Source organism: Amblyraja radiata, chromosome 1 (assembly GCF_010909765.2).
Source record: "Amblyraja radiata isolate CabotCenter1 chromosome 1, sAmbRad1.1.pri, whole genome shotgun sequence".
NCBI lineage: Eukaryota > Metazoa > Chordata > Chondrichthyes > Rajiformes > Rajidae > Amblyraja > Amblyraja radiata.
Window position 1 is genome coordinate 161,551,994 of NC_045956.1, and position 19,752 is coordinate 161,571,745.

The 19,752-nt window shown below is 45.6% G+C and overlaps 1 protein-coding gene across 1 annotated transcript in view; it reads left to right on the plus strand.

The window, feature by feature from the left end:
* Nucleotides 1–19,752, plus strand: part of loxhd1 (lipoxygenase homology PLAT domains 1) — a 188,858-nt gene that overhangs the window by 45,798 nt on the left and 123,308 nt on the right. The window contains exon 7 of the mRNA XM_033034197.1: nt 12,908–13,022. Coding sequence (XP_032890088.1) covers nt 12,908–13,022 — 115 coding nt within the window. The remainder of the gene's footprint in view (nt 1–12,907; nt 13,023–19,752) is intronic.

Here is a 19,752-nt window from a genome sequence, read left to right on the forward strand (position 1 = left end):
ACCAGGCACCCCTCATCAACAGGCCAATACCATACCTAGTGTGAAGCATGTTGGTGGCAGCATCATGTGGGGATGTTTATCAGCGGCAGGAACTGGGAGACTAGTCGGGATCGAGGGAAAGGTGAACGGAGAGATCCTTGATGAGAATCTGCTCCAGAGCATTCTGGACCTCATACTGGGACAGAGGTTCACCTTCCAATAGGACAACGACCCTCAGCACACAGCCAAGACAACGCAGAAGTGGCTTTGTGACAAGTCTGTGAATGTCCTTGAGTGGCCCAGCCAGAGCCCGGACTTGAACCCGATCGAACATCTCTGGAGGATCTGAAAATAGCTGTGCATCGACACTCCCCATTCAACCTGACAGAGCTTGAGAGGATCTACAGAGGAAAATGGGAGAAATTACCCAAATATAGGTGTGCCAAGCTTGTAGCATCATACCCAAGAAGACTTGAGGCTGTAATCACTGCCAAAGGTGCCTCAACAAAGTACTGAGTAAAGGGTCTGAATACTTATGTAAATGTGATATTTCAGTTATTTATTTTTAATTACTTTGCATAAATTTCTAAACACCTGTTTTTGCTTTTTTATTATGGGGTATTGTGTGTAGATTGAAGATTAAAAAAAAAGAATTTAATCCATTTTAGAATAAGGCAACACAATGTGGAGAAAGTAAAGGGGTCTGAATACTTTCTGAATGCAATGTATAGAACTGTAGTTGCTACTCTCTAACTGCTCCCTCTCACTTGCCATACTTTGACCTGTTCCCACATCTCTTTTCCAGCTTTCACCCCGCTACTCCATCAGTCTCCAAAACGCCATTAAACCACAGATACTTGCTAACCCAGTGAGTTCCTCTAACATTTAGATTCCAGCTGAAGATTCCAGCAGTCTCTTATGCCTCCAGTTTGAATGAATGAATACTTCATTGTCACATGTGACAAGTCACAGTGAAATTCTTTGCTTGCATAGGTATGCAAATAGTGGCCCATAAAGGGCGCTTCCAAAGTTACAAAGTACCTCCCACATCAGGTCCCCCTTTGTTCTTTTCCCCCCTCCCCCCCCCTCACGGCGGTCCCCCCATGCCGGGTCCCCATTGTCCATTGTTCTACCCCCCCCTCACGGCGGTTCCCCCATGCTAGGTCCCCTTTGCTCTTCGCCCTCCCTCACGGTACTCCCCCCACGCTGGGACCTTTGTTCCTTCCCCCGGCAGAGGTGTGCTCACTTACACATGTCCGTCCTTGTCAGTCGGTCGGCACCATCATCGACCACCGCACCGATTTCTCCAATATCATTGCCAGATCCTCTCTGGATGCCTCCGTGGCGCTGACCCAGGCCCCAGCCACGAGCTCCACAGACCCAGGCCCCAGCCATGGCACTGTAGACCCAGGCCCCAGGCCCCAGCCACGGCACTGTAGACCCAGGCCCCAGGCCCCAGCCACGGCACTGTAGACCCAGGCCCCAGCCACGGCACTGTAGACCCAGGCCCCAGCCACGGCACTGTAGACCCAGGCCCCAGGCCCCAGCCACGGCACTGTAGACCCAGGCCCCAGCCACGGCACTGTAGACCCAGGCCCCAGGCCCCAGCCACGGCACTGTAGACCCAGGCCCCAGGCCCCAGCCACGGCACTGTAGACCCAGGCCCCAGGCCCCAGCCACGGCACTGTAGACCCAGGCCCCAGGCCCCAGCCACGGCACTGTGGACCCAGGCCCCAGCCGCTGGCTCCGCAGACCCAGGCCGTGGGCTTCATCGACTGAATTTTACAAGAACTAATCTGTTATGAGCCAGTTGCAATCACACCACACAGAACGTGACACATAGCTCTGAACCTTCATTCTATTTACCAGCAGCTCACCATGAACACTGCATCTACCATCTACCATCTACAAATTTTGATTCAGCTCTTACTCCAAGTACCACTCCAAATTCATTAACGGCAAAGGCAGCGGACTTATGGGGATATCACCACCTGCTGGCTCCCTTCCAAATCACAATATCCTGATCTGGAATTGAATCGCCATTGAGTTTATTTCTTGACACTTCCTACTCAACAACACTCTGGGAGCACTCCTATCAGAAAACCTACAGCGGTTCAGTACCAACTGCTTCAGAACAACTGCAATCATCAAGTATAAAACGGAAAATTGTAGCGGACGCTGAGTTGTCGAGGCAGACACGAAGTTTGTCCAAAAATACTGGTCCTTTATTGCTAGGCTAATTCTCCGCACTCACCAACCCCTTGCACGCGCGATTAACCCCTTACATACTCTCCAGGGGCACCCATGACCACACTGTGACCCCTACCTCTCGTCACCGGGACAAGTGATCCCCAGTGGCGGACTGGGTTAAAAATATTGGTTGCCAGGAGACAAAGGGGGCCCACCCACAACTACAATGCTATCATTTAACAGGGGCCCACTTGCCATCGGGCAAGCTGACACCCTGGCCAGTCCGCCACTGGTGACCCCCCCCCCAAGAGCTGAAAGTTATGTATAGTGCGGTTGCCACAAAATACTAGAAATGAGATTGTTTCAGGTTGACGACATTTTATTAGAATCTCATAACTTTCATTAGCAAGGTGTGATGGTCTAGACAAATATATACTAGGGCCAACCTGTAGTTGAACAAGAACTCTTACATAATGCACCCACAGATGCCAGGAAGGAACTGCGCATTCAGATCAACAAATTCATTCATAAACTAATGCATTCTATGGTTACAAGCCAAACCTTGCTGAACCTCACTGCAGTGTAACTCAACCTGTCTAAATGTGGCACCTGATCTACAAGCTACAATGTGTTGCAAGGAACTGCAGATTAGTTTAGTTCAGAGATACAGCTTGGAAAAAGGTCCTTCAGTCCACCGAGTCTGTGCCAACCAGCGATCCTCTTGCACTGACAATATTGTACACACACTAGGGACAATTTACAATTTGACCAAGCCAAATAGCCTACAATCCTGCACGTCTTTGGAGTGTGGGTGAAAACCGGAGCTGAGTTAATCCTGCAGTTTGTGTCTACCAGCTAAAATAATCTTTAAATGGCAGATTAAGATCATTATTTGTATAAAGAAAAGCCTTGTTTACACATTATGGGACAAGTTGCGTTTGCTTCAAATATGATTGTTGTTTGTGTTTGCTCTCTCTACATCATATGCCACATCATATGCCACATCATATGCCACATCATATGCCACATCATATGCCACATATATTAAATAATCATGAATGCACATCATTTGCACATTGTGATCACTAATTATAATGGTTTATAACATACGATATGCACTGTCTCATAGAAACATAGAAACATAGGAAATAGGTGCAGGAGTAGGCCATTTGGCCAATCGAGCCAGCACCACCACTCAATAAGATCATGGCTGATCATCTAAAATCAGTACCCCGTTCCTGCTTTCCCCCCATATCCCTTGATTCTATTAGCACTGAGAGCTAAATCTAACTCTCTCTTGAAAACATCCAGTGAATTGGCCTCCATTGCCTTCTGTGGCAGAAAATTCCACAAGATTCACAACTCTCTAGGTGAAAAAGTTTTCCCTCATCTAAATGGCCTACGCCTTATTTTTAAACTGTGATCCCTGGTTCTGGACTCCCCCAACATCGGGAACATTTTTCCTGCATCTAGCCTCTAGAATTTTATATGTTTCTATGTTTTATATGTTTCTATAAGATCTCTACTCATCCTTCTAAATTCCAGTGAATATAAGCCCAGTCGCATATGAACAATAAAAAAGACAGATTAGAACACAGTCAGTACCCCTCCACAAAATGGGAGTTATGAGTAATCCCACAATTTTGGACCTTTTGAGACAAAACAGGGTTTAAGGAACAGTGCAAAACGAATTCCATTTTTAAGAACCAGGTTAACCCAACGTGGAACAACAATGTCATAGCACCTGAGTCTGAAGAAGGGTTTTGGCCCGAAACGTTGCTTATTTCATTCACTCCATAGATGCTGCTGCAACCGCTGAGTTTCTCCAGCATTTTTGTGTACCTTCATAGCACTGTGGTTTGGGAATAATATTGAAGTGAAATACCAAAGTACATAGTTCAACTTATACAAAGTCCATGGTAGATCACTTTCAGTTCAGTTTCAGATTCAGATTAATTTATTGTCATGTGTACCAAGGTACAGTGAAAAGCTTTTTGTTGCATGCTAACCAGTCAGCAGAAAGACAATACATGATTACAATCAATCCATTTACAGTGTATAAATACATGATATGGGAATAAGGTTTAGTGCAAGGTAAAGCCAGTAAAGTCCGATCAAGGATAGTCTGAGGGTCATCAAAGAGGCAGATAATAGTTTAACACCACTCTCTGGTTGTGGTAGGATGATTCAGTTGCCTGATAACAGCTGGGAAGAAACTGTCCCTGAATCTGGAGGTGTGCGTTTTCACACTTCTATACCTTTTGTCTGGTGAGAGAGGGGAGAAGAGGGAATGGCCAGGGTGCGACTCGTCCTTGATTGTGTTGCTGGCCTTGCTGAGGCAGCGTGAGGTATAAATGGAGTCACTAGAAGGGAGGCTGGTTTGTGTGATGGTCTGGGCTGCGTCCACAATTCGCTGCAGATCATTGCTGAGGTTGGGTTGTTGTTAGAGTTGTGCAGTGTGGTTCATTAGCCTAATAGTTGCAGGGAAGAAGCTGTTCTTGATCCTGGTGATAACAGGTTATCAGACTCCTGGATCTTCTTCCCGGTGGTAGCAGTCAGATAAGAGCATGGCCAGGGTACTCACTGATATTTAGCTGCCTTCTTGAGGTAGTGCTTCCTGTGGATCCCTGTAATGGCGGGGAGGTCAGTACCCATGATGGACCAGGCAATGTCCACCACTTTCTGCAGCCTTCCATGCTCTTGGGCATTTGAGATAACAAACTAACAAGCGATCATGACTTTCTTAAATGTTCAAGTTCAAGTTCAAGTGAGTTTATTGTCATGTGTCCTTCTTAAATGTTCAAGTTCAAGTTCAAGTGAGTTTATTGTCATGTGTCCCTGTATAGGACAATGAAATTCTTGCTTTGCTTCAGCACACAGAACATAGTAGGCATTTACTACAAAACAGATCAGTGTGTCCATATACTATAATATAAATATATACACACATGAATAAATAAAATGATAAAGTGCAAATAACAGATAATTGGTTATTAATAATCAAAGTTTTGTCCGAGCCAGGTTTAATAGCCTGATGGCTGTTGGGAAGTAGCTATTCCTGAACCTTGTTGTTGCAGTCTTCAGGCTCCTGTACCTTCTACCTGAAGGTAGCAGGGAGATGAGTGTGTGGCCAGGATGTTGTGGGTCTTTGATGATACTGCCAGCCTTTTTGAGGCAGTGACTGCGATAAATCCTCTCGATGGAAGGAAGGTCAGAGCCGATGATGGACTGGGCAGTGTTTACTACTTTTTGTAATCTTTTCCTCTCCATGGCGCTCAAGTTGCCAAACCAAGCCTCGATGCAATCTGTCAGCATGCTCTCGACTGTGCACCTGTAGAAGTTGGAGAGAGTCCTCCTTGACAATCCGACTCTCCGTAATCTTCACAGGAAGTAGAGGCGCTGATGAGCTTTCTTGATAATTGCATTAGTGTTCTCGGACCAGGAAAGATCTTCAAAGATGTGCACGCCCAGGAATTTGAAGCTCTTGGCCCTTTCAACCATCTTGATATAAACGGGGCTGTGGGTCCCCATTCTACTGGTATGTGGGATCCCAAGGCAGATGATGCTCCTGGTGAAAGTGTCTAGGTCTTTTTTACTGTGGGACATCTTCATGCCTTCCAGTTAAATCTAGTAAGATGTCTTCAGGAAGAAAAGTCAGCACTGCTGGAAGTTCAAGTGTCATAGCGTCTTAGAGTCATAGAGTGATACAGTGTGGAAACAGGCCCTTCAGCCCAACTTGCCCACACCGGCCACCATGGCCCAGCTACACTAGTCCCACCTGCCCGCGTTTGGTCCCTATCCCTCCAAACTTGTCCTATCCATGTGAACAGTCACAGGCACAGTTTATGGACTATAAGCGTAGTTATGATGGCAGAGATGGTGATAGGGGAAAGCAAAGAAAGATAATGAGAAGGATATTGCTTGTGTTCCCAGCTGGAGCACTTCAGTTCCTCCTGAAGGATCTTCCCAAATGTTTAACTGTTGGCCTATTCTGGCCGACCAGCTACTACTCATGTAGTTACACAGATGGTTTCAGCACCACTTGGGCTTCTTCATAGGTTCAATGAAAATAATGTCATAGTATCAATTGAGTCAAGAGACTTTGACTTTTAATTTTAATTAGGTTTCTGCCTGACTGTATCTTTTATAAGACTAATGAAGATAAAATGTCGAAGATAGCGAGGGCCTATTGAAGGGTCCCGACCCGAAACATCATCCATCCTTTTTCTCAAGAGATGCTGCCTGACCAGCTGAGTTACTCCAGAACTTTGTGTCTATCTTCTATCTGCTAAACCAGCATCCGCAGTTCCTTTCTGCATGAAGATAAAATGTTGCCGAGTGCCAGTAAGTTGATTTGCCAGCAAGAAGAAATTAAAATCACCCCCGACCTGTCGGAAAGAGGAGACACCTCATCTAGTGTTCAACAAATAAAGTGATAACCTCATCTGCAGCCAAATAAGCAGTGTTGTGGGACTTAACTGGTCCAGTGGTGCTGTGGTAGAATTAAGCAATGTGATGTAACACAGACAATCTAGTTAATGATATCCTGCACACGTTTCTATAACTTGGCATAGAATTTGTTCAAATTGGCATACTGTTCAGCTTTCCAAGTATAATATTTAACTGGTGTTAACATGCAATTTACTGAGTGCAGTCCAGTCATTGTTTGCTTCATGTACAGAGGTGGTTGGAGATCTCAGGTATTGCTTTGACATTCCCCCATCTGTAAGGTGATGCCAGTACCATCAATAATGGAGAGAGCTAAAGCCTGATGATAGGGTTGGTGTGTCTGATCTCTTTTTACACTCTGCTTTCTCTTCTGATCACATGACCCCTTTCAGAGTAGTAATTTTTCATGAGAGCTGTGCAGCTATGCGGGAGAGAACAGAAAGCGACTTGTTGCATGAATGTGACAAGGAGGATAAAGGGGAGGAAAGAAAATCAAAAATGACACCGACATGAAAGACAAGAAGAAAAAATCAAAGGAGCATTTGGACGAAGATTTGGAGGAAGAAGAATTACTGGACAAGAGGAAGAAAAAGAAATCTTCATCAAAAGAAGAGTCAAATAAAAGGTCCAAGTCAAAAGGTTCAGTTGAAGATGATGATGATGAAGATGAAGAAAAACAGAGGAAGAAGGAGAAGAAAAAAGGGAAAAAATCCAAGAAGGGCTCTGATGATAGTGGTGATGAAAAAAAAGGAAAGAAAAAAGATAAAGGGAAAGGAGAGAAGACAAAAGGCAAAAAGTCCAAGAAAGAATATAACTATCAAGAAATCTACGAACAAGAACTTTTGAACTACCGCACAGAGGCATCAGATGATGGAGAGGATCCGTACCACAGGAAGAAAGGTCACTATTACACCAATCTCTTATTAGCTCTGTATATTTATCTCAATTCCTTCTATCTATAAATTTGCTCAAGATACTGGGTGCGATTTTCAGTAGGATATTACCCCACTTTTTAATTAAACTAATTTTGGGAGGAAAGGGAAGTATATATAATCGTACCCCAAATCTGAAAGATCCTGTATATGAATGAAGTTTTCGATCGGAAACATTCTTGTGACCTCCACTTTCATGTATTGCACATTCGTTCTTAGATATCTGGCAGCTGCAATTTTGTAAAAGTATATACCTCTTTTATTTCCGTGTCATTTGAATCACACAGGCTGTCTTTTTGACTCAAGCCGCACTTCAGATCCTCATATGAAATGGAGGACTAAATACACTATTTTATGTTTATCAAGAGATCAAATAAGCATAGTCAGGAGGATCGAGTGGTGCAGACATGGTTGCACATAATTTTCATGTTCTCTTGCATTTTCAGAAATGTTCAAGTACTACAGTAAATTCTGATACTCTGTTTTCTGTGGGTATTAAGTCTAATATATTGCTTTCCTTAAGGTATGACATGTAATTAATACACTTGCCGTCGATAATACATTGCTCTCTGTCAGTGTGGATTCCATTTCACCGGTCTTCACCAATTATAGATTCTAATGTTTTTCTCTGAACTTAGATGTAACGCAGTAAATTATGTATAGAAATGCTCTGTGACTATAGATTCCAATATAGAGAATCTAATTTCTGATCTAGTGTACCTTGTATGGGCCATATCATACTCGTTATGAACAATAAATTCATTTTGTGTACCTAGTGAAATTTAATTCCAAATCACAAGCATAGACCCCATGAGTATCAATCCTAATGTAGCATCATTTATGAGCATAGTTTTGTTTCTCAATTGCTGATTCTTGTAAAGTGCTTTGTGAGTGTGGTCTTATTAACATGTATCAATTCTAATGTAACATTCTGTACACTTGCAGATTCTAGCATTGCTTATCATGGTTATTTATACTAGTTTTACAGATCGCAACAGTATTTTATAGGAGTGTTGATTCTAGAGCGATGCATGGATATAGATGGCAGTCCATTAGCCATGGGGAGGGGGCAGAGTTGCTGGTGGAGTGTGGTCTGTAGAGGGAGCAGGAGAGTGTTAACAGGAACTACCACAGAGCACATTGTCTAAAATTTGGACTTTTTGTCATTTTTGAAGGGTGAGGATTTGAGAGGCAGGCCCGAAAAACACTGGAGATTCAGATTTAGAGGCAGAAAGAGCATTTGGAAGGGTTTCAGTGGCGGTGAGGGTGAGGGAAATGATTAAGGGATTATGTTACATAGGCAGAAACAAGCAGACTGAGTGATGGATTGAATATGTGTTCAAAGCTCAAGTCTGCGTTGAAGGCAGCATCAGGTTTTCACGGCCTGCTTCAGTCTGAATGAGGGGCCAGATAATCAGTGCCAATGAACTGTCTGAAGTGGGCACGGGAAACTACAGCATTTACATTTTAACATGAACCTGAGGGAATTCTGACTCCTCCAGTAACATAATAATGAATTACGGAATAATGAAAGGTGTAGATGGAGTGGATGTGGAAAGGATATTTACACTGGTGGGAGAGTCTGGGACTTAGCCAGAGATCATAGCCTCAGAATTAAAGGGCGCTTATTTAGAAAGTGGTGAGGAGGAACTTCTTTACGCAGAGAGTAGTTAATCTGTGGAACTCATTGCCACAGAGTGTTGTGGAGGCCAAGTCAGTGGATATTTTAAAGGCAGAGATAGACAAATTCTTGATTAGAATGCATGTCAAGGGTTATGGGGAGAAGGCAGGAAAATTGGATTAGGAGGCAGAGATCAGACATGATTGAATGGCAGAGTAGACTCGATGGGCCTAATGGCCTAATTCTAACGTGAACTTGTCAAGTCAAGTCAAGTTTATTCGTCACATACACATATGAGATGTGCAATGAAATGAAAAGTGGCAATGATTGCGGATTGTGCAAAAAAAAACTGCAAAACAGAATGGAACAGAATCACATATTCACATATTACATATTTGTGGAAAGAAAAAAAAGAAAAACAGCAATTTTAAAAAGACACCACACAACAGTAGAATGGTTCAGTAAAGTTAGTCCCTGGTGAGATAGGAGTTTACATTCCTAATGGCCTCTGGGAAGAAACTCCTTCTCAACCTCTCCGTTTTCACAGCATGGCAACGGAGGCGTTTGCCTGACTGTAGCAGCTGGAACAGTCCGTTGCTGGGGTGGAAGGGGTCTCTCATGATATTGTTGGCTCTGGAGTTGCACCTTCTTATGTATAGTTCCTGCAGGGGGGCGAGTGTAGTTCCCATAGTGCGTTCGGCCGAACGCACTACTCTCTGCAGAGCCTTCTTGTCCTGGGCAGAGCAATTCCCAAACCAGATGGTAATATTTCCGGACAAGATGCTTTCCACAGACGCTGAGTAGAAGCACTGGAGGATCCTCAGAGACACTCTGAAAATTCCTCAATTGCCTGAGGTGGTAAAGGTGCTGCCTTGCCTTACTCACGAGTGTTGCGGTAAATAATAGTAATCACTGAAGATAGATACAAAATGCTGGAGTAACTCAGTGGGACACTCAGTGGGACACTGAGATACCAACCGAACTATTCTTAATAAGTGGAGGAAAGGAATATAAAACAAAAGAGATAGGATAGGATATCTGAGGGATAGGATATAGAGGCATTTGGGTGGACAAGGGCTGATTAGGGATAGTCAGCATGGTTTTATAAGTGGGAGGTCGTGTCTCACAAATCTGATTGATTTTTTGAAGACATGACCAAAATGGTTGATGAGGGCAGAGCTGTAGATGTTGTGTACATGGATTTCAGTAAGGCATACGACAAGGTTCCGCATGGTAGGCTGCTCTGATCGCATGGGATCCAAGGAGAGATAACAGAATGCATAGAAAATCGGCTTCATGGAAGGAAGCAGAGGGTGATGGTGGAAGGTTGCTTCTCGGACTGGAGGCCTGTGACTAGTGGTGTGTCTCAGGGTCCGGTGCTGGGCTCGTTACTGTTTGTCATCTACATCAATGATTTGGATGAGAACATACACGGCAAGATTAGCAAGTTTGCTGATGATTCAAAAAAGTGAGTGGTTTTGCAAATAGTGAAGTTGTCTGTGAAAAATTGCAGCAGGATCTGGATCGATTGTCCAGGTGGGCTGAGGAATGTTTGATGGAAGGTAACACAGAGAAATGTGTTGCATTTTGGGAAATCTGACATGGGCAGGACCTACAAAGTGAATGGTAGTACTCTGGGGAGTGTTGTAGAGTAGAGGGATGTAGAGCAGGTGCATGGTTTCTTAAAGGTCGAGTCGCAGGTGGATAAGGTGGTCAAAATGGCTTTTGGCACATTGGCCTTCATCAGTCAGAGTATTGAGTATAGAAATTGGGAGGTCATGTTGCAGTTGTACAAGACATTGGTGAGGCCGCATTTAGAGTATTGTGTTCATTTCTGGGCACCATGTTATAGGAAATATGTTGTCAAGCTGGAAAGGGTACAGAGAGGATTTACAGGAAGAAGATTTAATAGGAACCTGAGGGGGAGCATTTTTACACAAATGGTGGTGGGTGTATGGAACGTGCTGCCAGAGGAGGTAATTGAGACAGGTACTATCTCAACGTTTAGAGGCGTACATGGATAAGACAGGTTTAGAGGGTGGGCCAAATGCAGGCAGGTGGGACTAGTGTAGATGGGATATGTTGGTCGGTGTGTGGGCAAGTTGGGCTGAAGGGCCTGTTTCCACACTGTATGACTCTATGACTCGTATTGAACTTACATGCCTGACCGAGTGAGAGCTCTCAACTTCATGTTTAAGAAGGAGCTGCAGATGCTGGAAAATTGAAGATAGACAAAAGTGCTGGAGAAACTCAGCGGGTGAGGTAACATCTATGGAGCGAAGGAAATAGGCAACGTTTCGGGTCGGAACCCTTCTTCAGACTGATGTGAGGGTTCAGCGGGGCGGGAAGAAGAAAGGAAGAGGTGGAGCCAGTGGGCTGAGGGAGAGGTGAGAAGGGGAGGAGAAAGTAAGGACTACCTGAAATTAGAGAAGTCAATGTTCATACCGCTGGGGTGCAAACTGCCCAAGCGAAATATGAGGTGCTGCTCCTCCAATTTATGGTGGTCCTCATTCTGGCCATGGAGGAGGCCCAGGACAGAAGGGTCGGTTTTGGAATGGGAGGGGGAGTTGAAGTGCTGAACCACCAGGAGATCAGGTTGGTTATTGCGAATCGAGCGGAGGTGTTCGGCGAAGTGATCGCCAAGCCTACGCTTGGTCTTGCCGATGTAGAGCAGCTGACATCTAGAGCAGCGGATGCAATAGATGAGGTTGGAGGAGGTGCAGGTGAACCTCTGCCGCACCTGGAAAGACTGATTGGGTCCTTGAATGGAGTCAAGGAGGGAAGTAAAGCGACAAGTGTAGCATTTCCTAGTGGTTGCAAGGGAAGATGCCCGGAGAGGGGGTGGTTAGGGTGGGTAGGGACAAATTGACCAGGGAGTTACAGAGGGAGCGGTCTCTGCGGAAAGCAGACAGGGGAGGAGATGGGAAGATGAGCGCAGGAAATTGGCAAAGTTTCGAGTCGAAACCCTTCTTCAGACTGATGTGAGGGTTGGGGGGGCGGGAAGAAGATGGGAAGAGGTGGAGCCGGTGGGCTGAGGGAGAGATGCTCTAGATGTCAGCTGATCTACATCGGTGAGACCAAGCTATCGCTTGGCCGAACACCTCCGCTCGGTTCGCAATAACCAACCTGATCACCCGGTGGCTCAGCACTTCAACTCCCCTTCCCATTCCGAATCCGACCTTCTCTGTCCTGGGCCTCCTCCATGGCCAGAGTGAGGACCACCGTAAATTGGAGGAGCAGCACCTCATATTTCACTTGGGCAGTTTGCACCCCAGCAGGTATGAACATTGACTTCTCTAATTTCAGGTAGTCCTTACTTTCTCCTCCCCTTCTTAGCTCTCCCTCAGCCCACTGGCTCCACCTCTTCCTTTCTTCTTCCCGTCCCCCCCCCCCCCACATCAGTCTCAAGAAGGGTTTCGACCCGAAACGTCGCCTATTTCCTTCGCTCCATAGATGCTGCTGCACCCGCTGAGATTCTCCAGCATTTTAGTCTGCTCTCAACTTTATGTCTGATTGTCTGCACTGTTGAGATGGATTCCTCTATTGCAACGATATGTTTCCTCCACCCCCATCAAACCCACTACACTGCAGTAACCCTGTGGGTTGGAGGCCTTTCCCTATACTTAGCTTCAGGCCGATGAGAGTCCTGCCCTGCCACATGTCCTAATTTTAGATGCAGCACCTTTCTGACACATCCTTAATTGTTCCAATGTTCCTGTTGCCCTTCACTCTGCAGTTTTTGAAGTAGTGACCGTGACTGGCGATGTCCGAGGCGCTGGAACCGATGCCAATGTTTTTGTGACTCTCTTTGGCGATTTTGGGATTACACCAAAAGTGCACTTGACCAGCAAGTAAGTAAACTGCATTTACAGTCCAGGGTCTTCCTGGTTTGGTCAAGGCAGCAACTTAGCTTTCCCCAGTGAGGCAAACGGGAGGATATCATCAGAGTTACTCAGGGCTAAATCTTGTTAGTGAGTGAACAAAACTTACCCCTTCTTTATAACAACCATTTTCTTTGCCATTCATAACATGTTCTTCTTGCAAAACGTTAGGGGAAAATTTGAAAGAATTCAGCAAGATGATAGCTTATATAGAGATAAACTGCATCCATTAGTGGTTTGTTCAAGAACAAGGGAATATGGATTTAAAGGGGTGGATAAATGACTAGGAAGGGTGTGGGGATGTAAGGTTTATCTTTTAAATGCAAACTACGGTTTTGATCCATCATTGAGTGTAAGTGTGGGGGAACACAGAGTTATACAAGGAAATATTGGGGGAAATGACCGATGAGATTTAAGGACTGATTGTTCTCCTGCAGTGCTGTAATGATTCTATAATTTTATAATGAAATAAACCCCATGCTTTGTTTCCTTTAGTATATTGGATGTAGTATATTGTGGTAAAATATATTTTGGATTGCAAATGAAAAGAATGCTTTTATGACATAACAATGATATCAGGTGACATTTTATTACTCGAAGAAAGTCATCTTCATTTACATCGCAAACTCTTCATTCTTGTTGTAGTTCTCATAATATTTTAAAGGCTTAGTGACCCATGGAAACAGTTGTATGGGCTGCTTCAGGTTGTCAGGGGGACAGAAACCTTCATCATCACGGATTAACAAACTCATCAGGAAGGCTGGGGGCGGAGTTGGATTCACTGGAGGTGGTCTTGGAGGAGAGGATGTTCCTCAAACTGCAGAGCATCTTGGACAATACAGCTCACCCCCTTCACACACTGGTCGATCTGAGGAGCACCTTCAGCAACAGACTGGTTCCACCAAGATGCAGGACAGGAACACCACAGGAGATCCTTCTTCCCTGTGGCTATCAAACTGTACAACTCCTCCCCCTTCTGTCATGGGGTAGACTGATTCCCCTCCCCCTCCCTCCCCAATCTTTGCACATCTCCAATCCTTTCCACTCGTCACTTTAATTTCATGTTTAATGGATCTTGTGTTTTATGACTGTTGGCAGATCAATTTCCCTCCTGGGATAAATAAAGTTCCATCGTATTGTATCAAAAGAACACCCGTTATAAGGATGGGTAGTTCCTACAGGCAGCAGTTCACCAACCATTAAACTCTGACTTTACTGAAACCCAGTGGAGGAAAATCCAAGAACAATTTTATTTTAACTTTCCAGTTTCTTCTACAATATTTCAGACAGAAAATGTACCATAACCAAGACAAAGGAAAGCTGCTGTATATGTTGAAAAGGGATCCAGCTAGTTTGAAATGTTATTACATCAAGGGTGCATAAATAGTATATATTTTGTGTTACGAGAATATAATGCATCAGGTAAAACATACTTTGTGTATAAGAAAGTGACTATTTAATATATACAGTGATTATGGAATATTCAATGTATTTTGATGACTTATTTGACCATGATCTTAACACTTCTATTTATCCATTTCTACAGCACAGAGAAGAGGTATCCACACATTTTAGGTTAACGAATAAAAGGAGAGAGATACTGAGTTTGACCGCTTGAATGTGTTTGTGTTGGCTTGAAGAAAATACATGAAATTCTAGACCTGTTTTGCTATGTTTTGCCTTTTGAGGTGAAATGTGAAACGATATCTTGCTGCAGAACTCGACTTACTCCATCTATCGACTCACGCATGAACACATGTGCACGTCATAGAGTCATATAGTCATATAGCAATACACGGACACAGGCCCTTCAGCACAACTTGTTCATGCCAACAAAGTTGCCCCATCTGCACTGGTCCCACCTGCCTGCATTTGGCCTCCCCTCCCTCTCCCTCCCTCCCTCCCTCCCTCCCCCCCTCCCTCCCTCCCTCCCTCCCTCCCTCCCTCCCTCCCTCCCTCCCGTCTCCCCCCCTCTTCCCCCCCCCTCCCCCCCCTCTCCCCCCACCTCTCACCCACCTCTCACCCCCGCTTAACCCCCCTCACCCCCCCCCCCCTATCTGTGTGGGGGTGATTAGTGTGAGTGTGATGCCGCAGGCCTCCCTCCTGCAACCGCGCGTTGAGGGAACGGGACCCAACGGGTCCCATTTGGTCTAGTGTCTTTTAAATGTTGTTATAATATCTGCCTCAAGTACGCCCACTAGACGTTTGTTCCATACACCCACCACTCTGTGTGGAAAAACTTGCTCCTCAGATTCCTATTAAATCTTTCCCCTCTCACCTTAAACCTATGTCCTCGGGTTCTGATGATTCCTCAACTCTGGGTAAAAGCCTATGTGCATCTATTCTTTCTATTCCCCCCCCATGATCTTATTCACCTCTATAAGATCTCCCCTCTTTCTCCTGCATTCCAAAGAATGAAGTCCTAGCCTGCCCAACCACCTCATAAATCTTCTCTGCACTCCTCTCAGCTTAACAACATCTTTGCAGGTTGGCCAAAATTGAACACAGTACTCCAAATGTGGCCTCACCAACGCCTTGTACAACTGTAACATAATATACCAACCTCTATACTCAATACCCTGTTGTATCTTGATAATTTTCCCCATTATCCACAACTGGGGAGAGAATCCAGATATCGGAGGTGCAAAGGGTCTTGGGAGGTAGACAAAAGTGCTGGAGAAACTCAGCGGGTGCGGCAGCATCTATGGAGCGAAGGAAATAGGCTACATTTTGGGCCAAAACCCTTCTTCAGACTGATGTAGCGTGTGGGGGGGGGGGGGGAGAAGAAAGGAAGAAAGGAGGAGCCAGAGGGCTGGGGGAGAGCTGAGAAGGGGAGGAGACAGCAAGGGCTACCGGAAATTGGAGAAGTCAATGTTCAAGCCGCTGGGGTGCAGACTGCCCAAGCAGAATATAAGGTGCTGCTCCTCCAATTTCCGGTGGGCCTCACTCTGGCCATGGAGGAGACCCAGGAGAGAAAGGTCAGATTCGGAATGGGGGGGGGGGGGAGTTGAAGTGCTGTGTCACCGGGAGATCAGATTGGTTATTGCGGACCGAGCGGAGGTGTTCGGCGAAACGATCGCCAAGCCTACGCTTGGTCTCACCGATGTAGATCAGCTGACATCTAGAGCAGCAGATGCAATAGATGAGGTTAGAGGAGGTGCAGGTGAACCTCTGTCGCACCTGGAACGACTGCTTGGGTCCTTGAATGGAGTTGAGAGGGGAGGTAAAGCGTCAAGTGTAGCATCTCCTGCGGTTGCAGGGGAAAGTGCCCGGGGAGGGGGTGGTGCGGGTGGGAAGGGAAGAATTGACCAGGGAGTTACGGAGGGAGCGGTCTTTACGGAAAGCAGACAGGGGGGGAAATGGGAAGATGTGGCGAGTGGTGGGGTCACAATAGACAATAGACAATAGGTGCAGGAGTAGGCCATTCGGCCCTTCGAGCCAGCACCGCCATTCAATGTGATCGTGGCTGATCATCCCCAATCAGTACCCCATTCCTGTCTCCTTCCCATATCCCCTGACTCCGCTATTTTTAAGAGCCCTATCTAGCTCTCTCTTGAAAGCATCCAGAGAACCGGCCTCCTCCGCCCTCTGAGCCAGAGAATTCCACAGACTCACCACTCTCTGTGAGAAAAAGTGTTTCCTCGTCTCCGTTCTAAATGGCTTTCTCCTTATTCTTAAACTGTGGCCCCTGGTTCTGGTCTCCCCCAACATTGGGAACATGTTTCCTGCCTCTAGCGTGTCCAAGCCCTTAACAATCTCATATTTTTCAATGAGATCACCTCTCATCCTTCTAAACTCCAGAGTGTACAAGCCCAGCTGCTCCATTCTCTCAGCATATGACAGTCCCGCCATCCCAGGAATTAACCTACGCTGCACTCCCTCAATAGCAAGAATGTCCTTCCTCAAATTAGGGGACCAAAACTGCACACAATACTCCAGGTATGGTCTCACTAGGGCTCTGTACAACTGCAGAAGGACCTCTTTGCTCCTATATTCGATTCCTCTTGTTATAAAGGCCAACATGCCATTCGCTTTCTTCACTGCCTGCTGTACCGGCATGCTTACTTTCATAGACTGATGTACAAGGACCCCAGATCCCATTGTACTTCCCCTTTTCTCAACTTGACGCCATTTAGATAGTAATCTGCCTTCCTGTTTTTGCTACCAAAGTGGATAACCTCACATTTATCCGCATTAAACTTCATCTGCCATGCATCTGCCCACTCCCCCAACCTGTCCAAGTCACCCTGCTCTCATAGCATCCTCCTCACAGTTCACACTGCCACCCAGCTTTGTGTCATCTGCAAATTTGCTAATGTTACTTTCAATCCCTTCATCTAAATCATTGATGTATTTTGTAAATAGCTGCGGTCCCAGCACCGAGCCTTGCGGTACCCCACTAGTCACTGCCTGCCATTCTGAAAGGGACCCGTTAATCCCTACTCTTTGTTTCCTGTCTGCCAACCACTTATCTATCCATGTCAGCACTCTACCCCCAATACCATGTGCCCTAATTTTGTCCACTAATCTCCTATGTGGGACCTTATCAAATGCGTTGGAGGTGGCGGAAATGACGGAGGACTATTTGTTGTATGTGACGTCTAGTAGGGTGGAAGGTGAGGACTAGGGGGACTCTGCCCTTGTTCCGAGTGGGGGGATGGGGAGAGACGGCAGTGTTGCGGGGTATGGAAGAGATCCTGGTGAGAGCCTCATCTATAGTAGGGGAGGGGAACCCCCGTTCCCTGAAGAATGATGACATTTCCGATGCCCTGGTGTGGAACACCTCATCCTGGGAGCAGATGCAGCGTAGATGGAGGAATTGGGAGTAGGGGATGGAGTCCTTACAGGAAGCAGGGTGGGAAGAAGTGTAATCTAGATAGCTGTGCGAGTCAGCGGGTTTATAGTGGATGTCGGTCAGAAGTCTGTCACCTGCAATGGAGATAGTGAGGTCAAGAAATGGTTGGGAAGTGTTGGAAATGGTCCAGGTGTATTTGAGTGCCGGATGGAAGTTAGTGGTGAAGTTGATGAAGTTAGTGAGTTGTGTGTGGGTGCAGGAGGTAGCACCGTTGCAATCGTCGATGTAGCGGAGGTAGAGGTCGAGGATGGGGCCCTGGTACATCTCGAACAAGGATAGTTCGATGTACCCTACAGAGAGGCAGGCATAACTGGGGCCCATGGGCATGTCTTGGGAGTGCTGTGCAGGATTTCCAAAAGGTTAATCTGCAGGCCAAATCAGTAGTAAAGAAAGTAAAATCAATGCTAGCATTTATTTGAAGAGGCCATGTATACAAAAACAGGGATGTAATGTTGAGGCTCTATAAGGCGCTGGTAAGGCCGCATTTAGAATATTGTCAGCAATTCTGGGCACCATTTCTGAGGAAGGATGTGCTGACCCTCTCCAGAGGGTCCAGAGGAGTTTTTCAAGAATGATCCCAGGAATGAGTAGGTTAACCTATGATGAGCCTTTGTCGGCAATGGGCCTGTACTCGCTGGAGTTTAGAAGAATGGGGGAAGATCTCATTGAAAGACTTGGATGGAGTGGATGTGGAGAGGATGTTTCCACTAGTGGGAGAGTCTAGGACTAGAGGTCATAGCCTCAGAATTAAAGGACGTTCTTTTAGAAAGGAGATGAGGAGATATTTTTTTAGTCAGAGGGTGGTGAATCTGTGGAATTATTTGCCACAGACGGCTGTGGAGGCCCAGTCAGTGGTTATTTTTAAGGCAGAGATAGATAGATTCTTGATTAGAACAGCTGTCAGAGGTTATGGGGAAAAGGCAGGAGAATGGGGTTATGAGGGAGCGATAGATCGGCCATGATAGTAATGACGGAGTAGACTTGATGGGTCGAATGGCCTAATTCTACTCCTATCACTTATGACCTTATGATCTTATGACAACTCTACAACTTTTCTGTCATATGCAAACTTTCTTATCAGCCCACCTACATTTGCATCCAAGTCATTTATATATATCACAAACACTAGAAGTCCCGATACTAATCCCTGTGGAACACAACTGGTAACAGACCTCCAGTAAGAATAACACCCTTCCATCACAAACCTCTGTATTCTATGGGCATGCCAATTTTCAATCTAATCTCCCAAGATCCCATGTATCTTAATCTTCTCCGGCAGCCAACCATGAGGGACTTTGTTGAATGCTTTACTAACGTCCACGTATACAACTGTTCTACCTGCATCAATCATCTTTGTCACCTTCATAAAATGCTCATCAGGCTTGTAAGACATGACCTACCTCCTTGCTGAATATCCCTAATTCCACTCCCTGCCAAATTGGAGTAAATCCAACCGCCAGAATCTTCTTTAATAATTTCTCTCACATTGACGGAAGGGCCATTGCCCTATAATTTGCTGGATTATCCTGATTACCATCCCTAAACAACTATTCACCAGTTCTTGGTCACAATGTGTTCTGGGTTTCTACTCACCTACACCATTTGAGGCAGGCAGAATCAGGTTCTAAGGACAGGAGAACCAACTAATCCAAATGAACTGGTGTCCTGTAGATGTCAGCACTGTAGCATGTCACCGACTGAGGAAGTCAAGTGTCAAGGTTCAAGGTTCATGGTATCTAGTTGCTGCCAAATCCATTGAGAGGCAGGTAGCCTACTAATCCAAGTCCTGGGAGAAGCGTTGGCCTCTTCCTCCTCAGTCTGACCTTCCTTTCCCCTTCCAAAGCT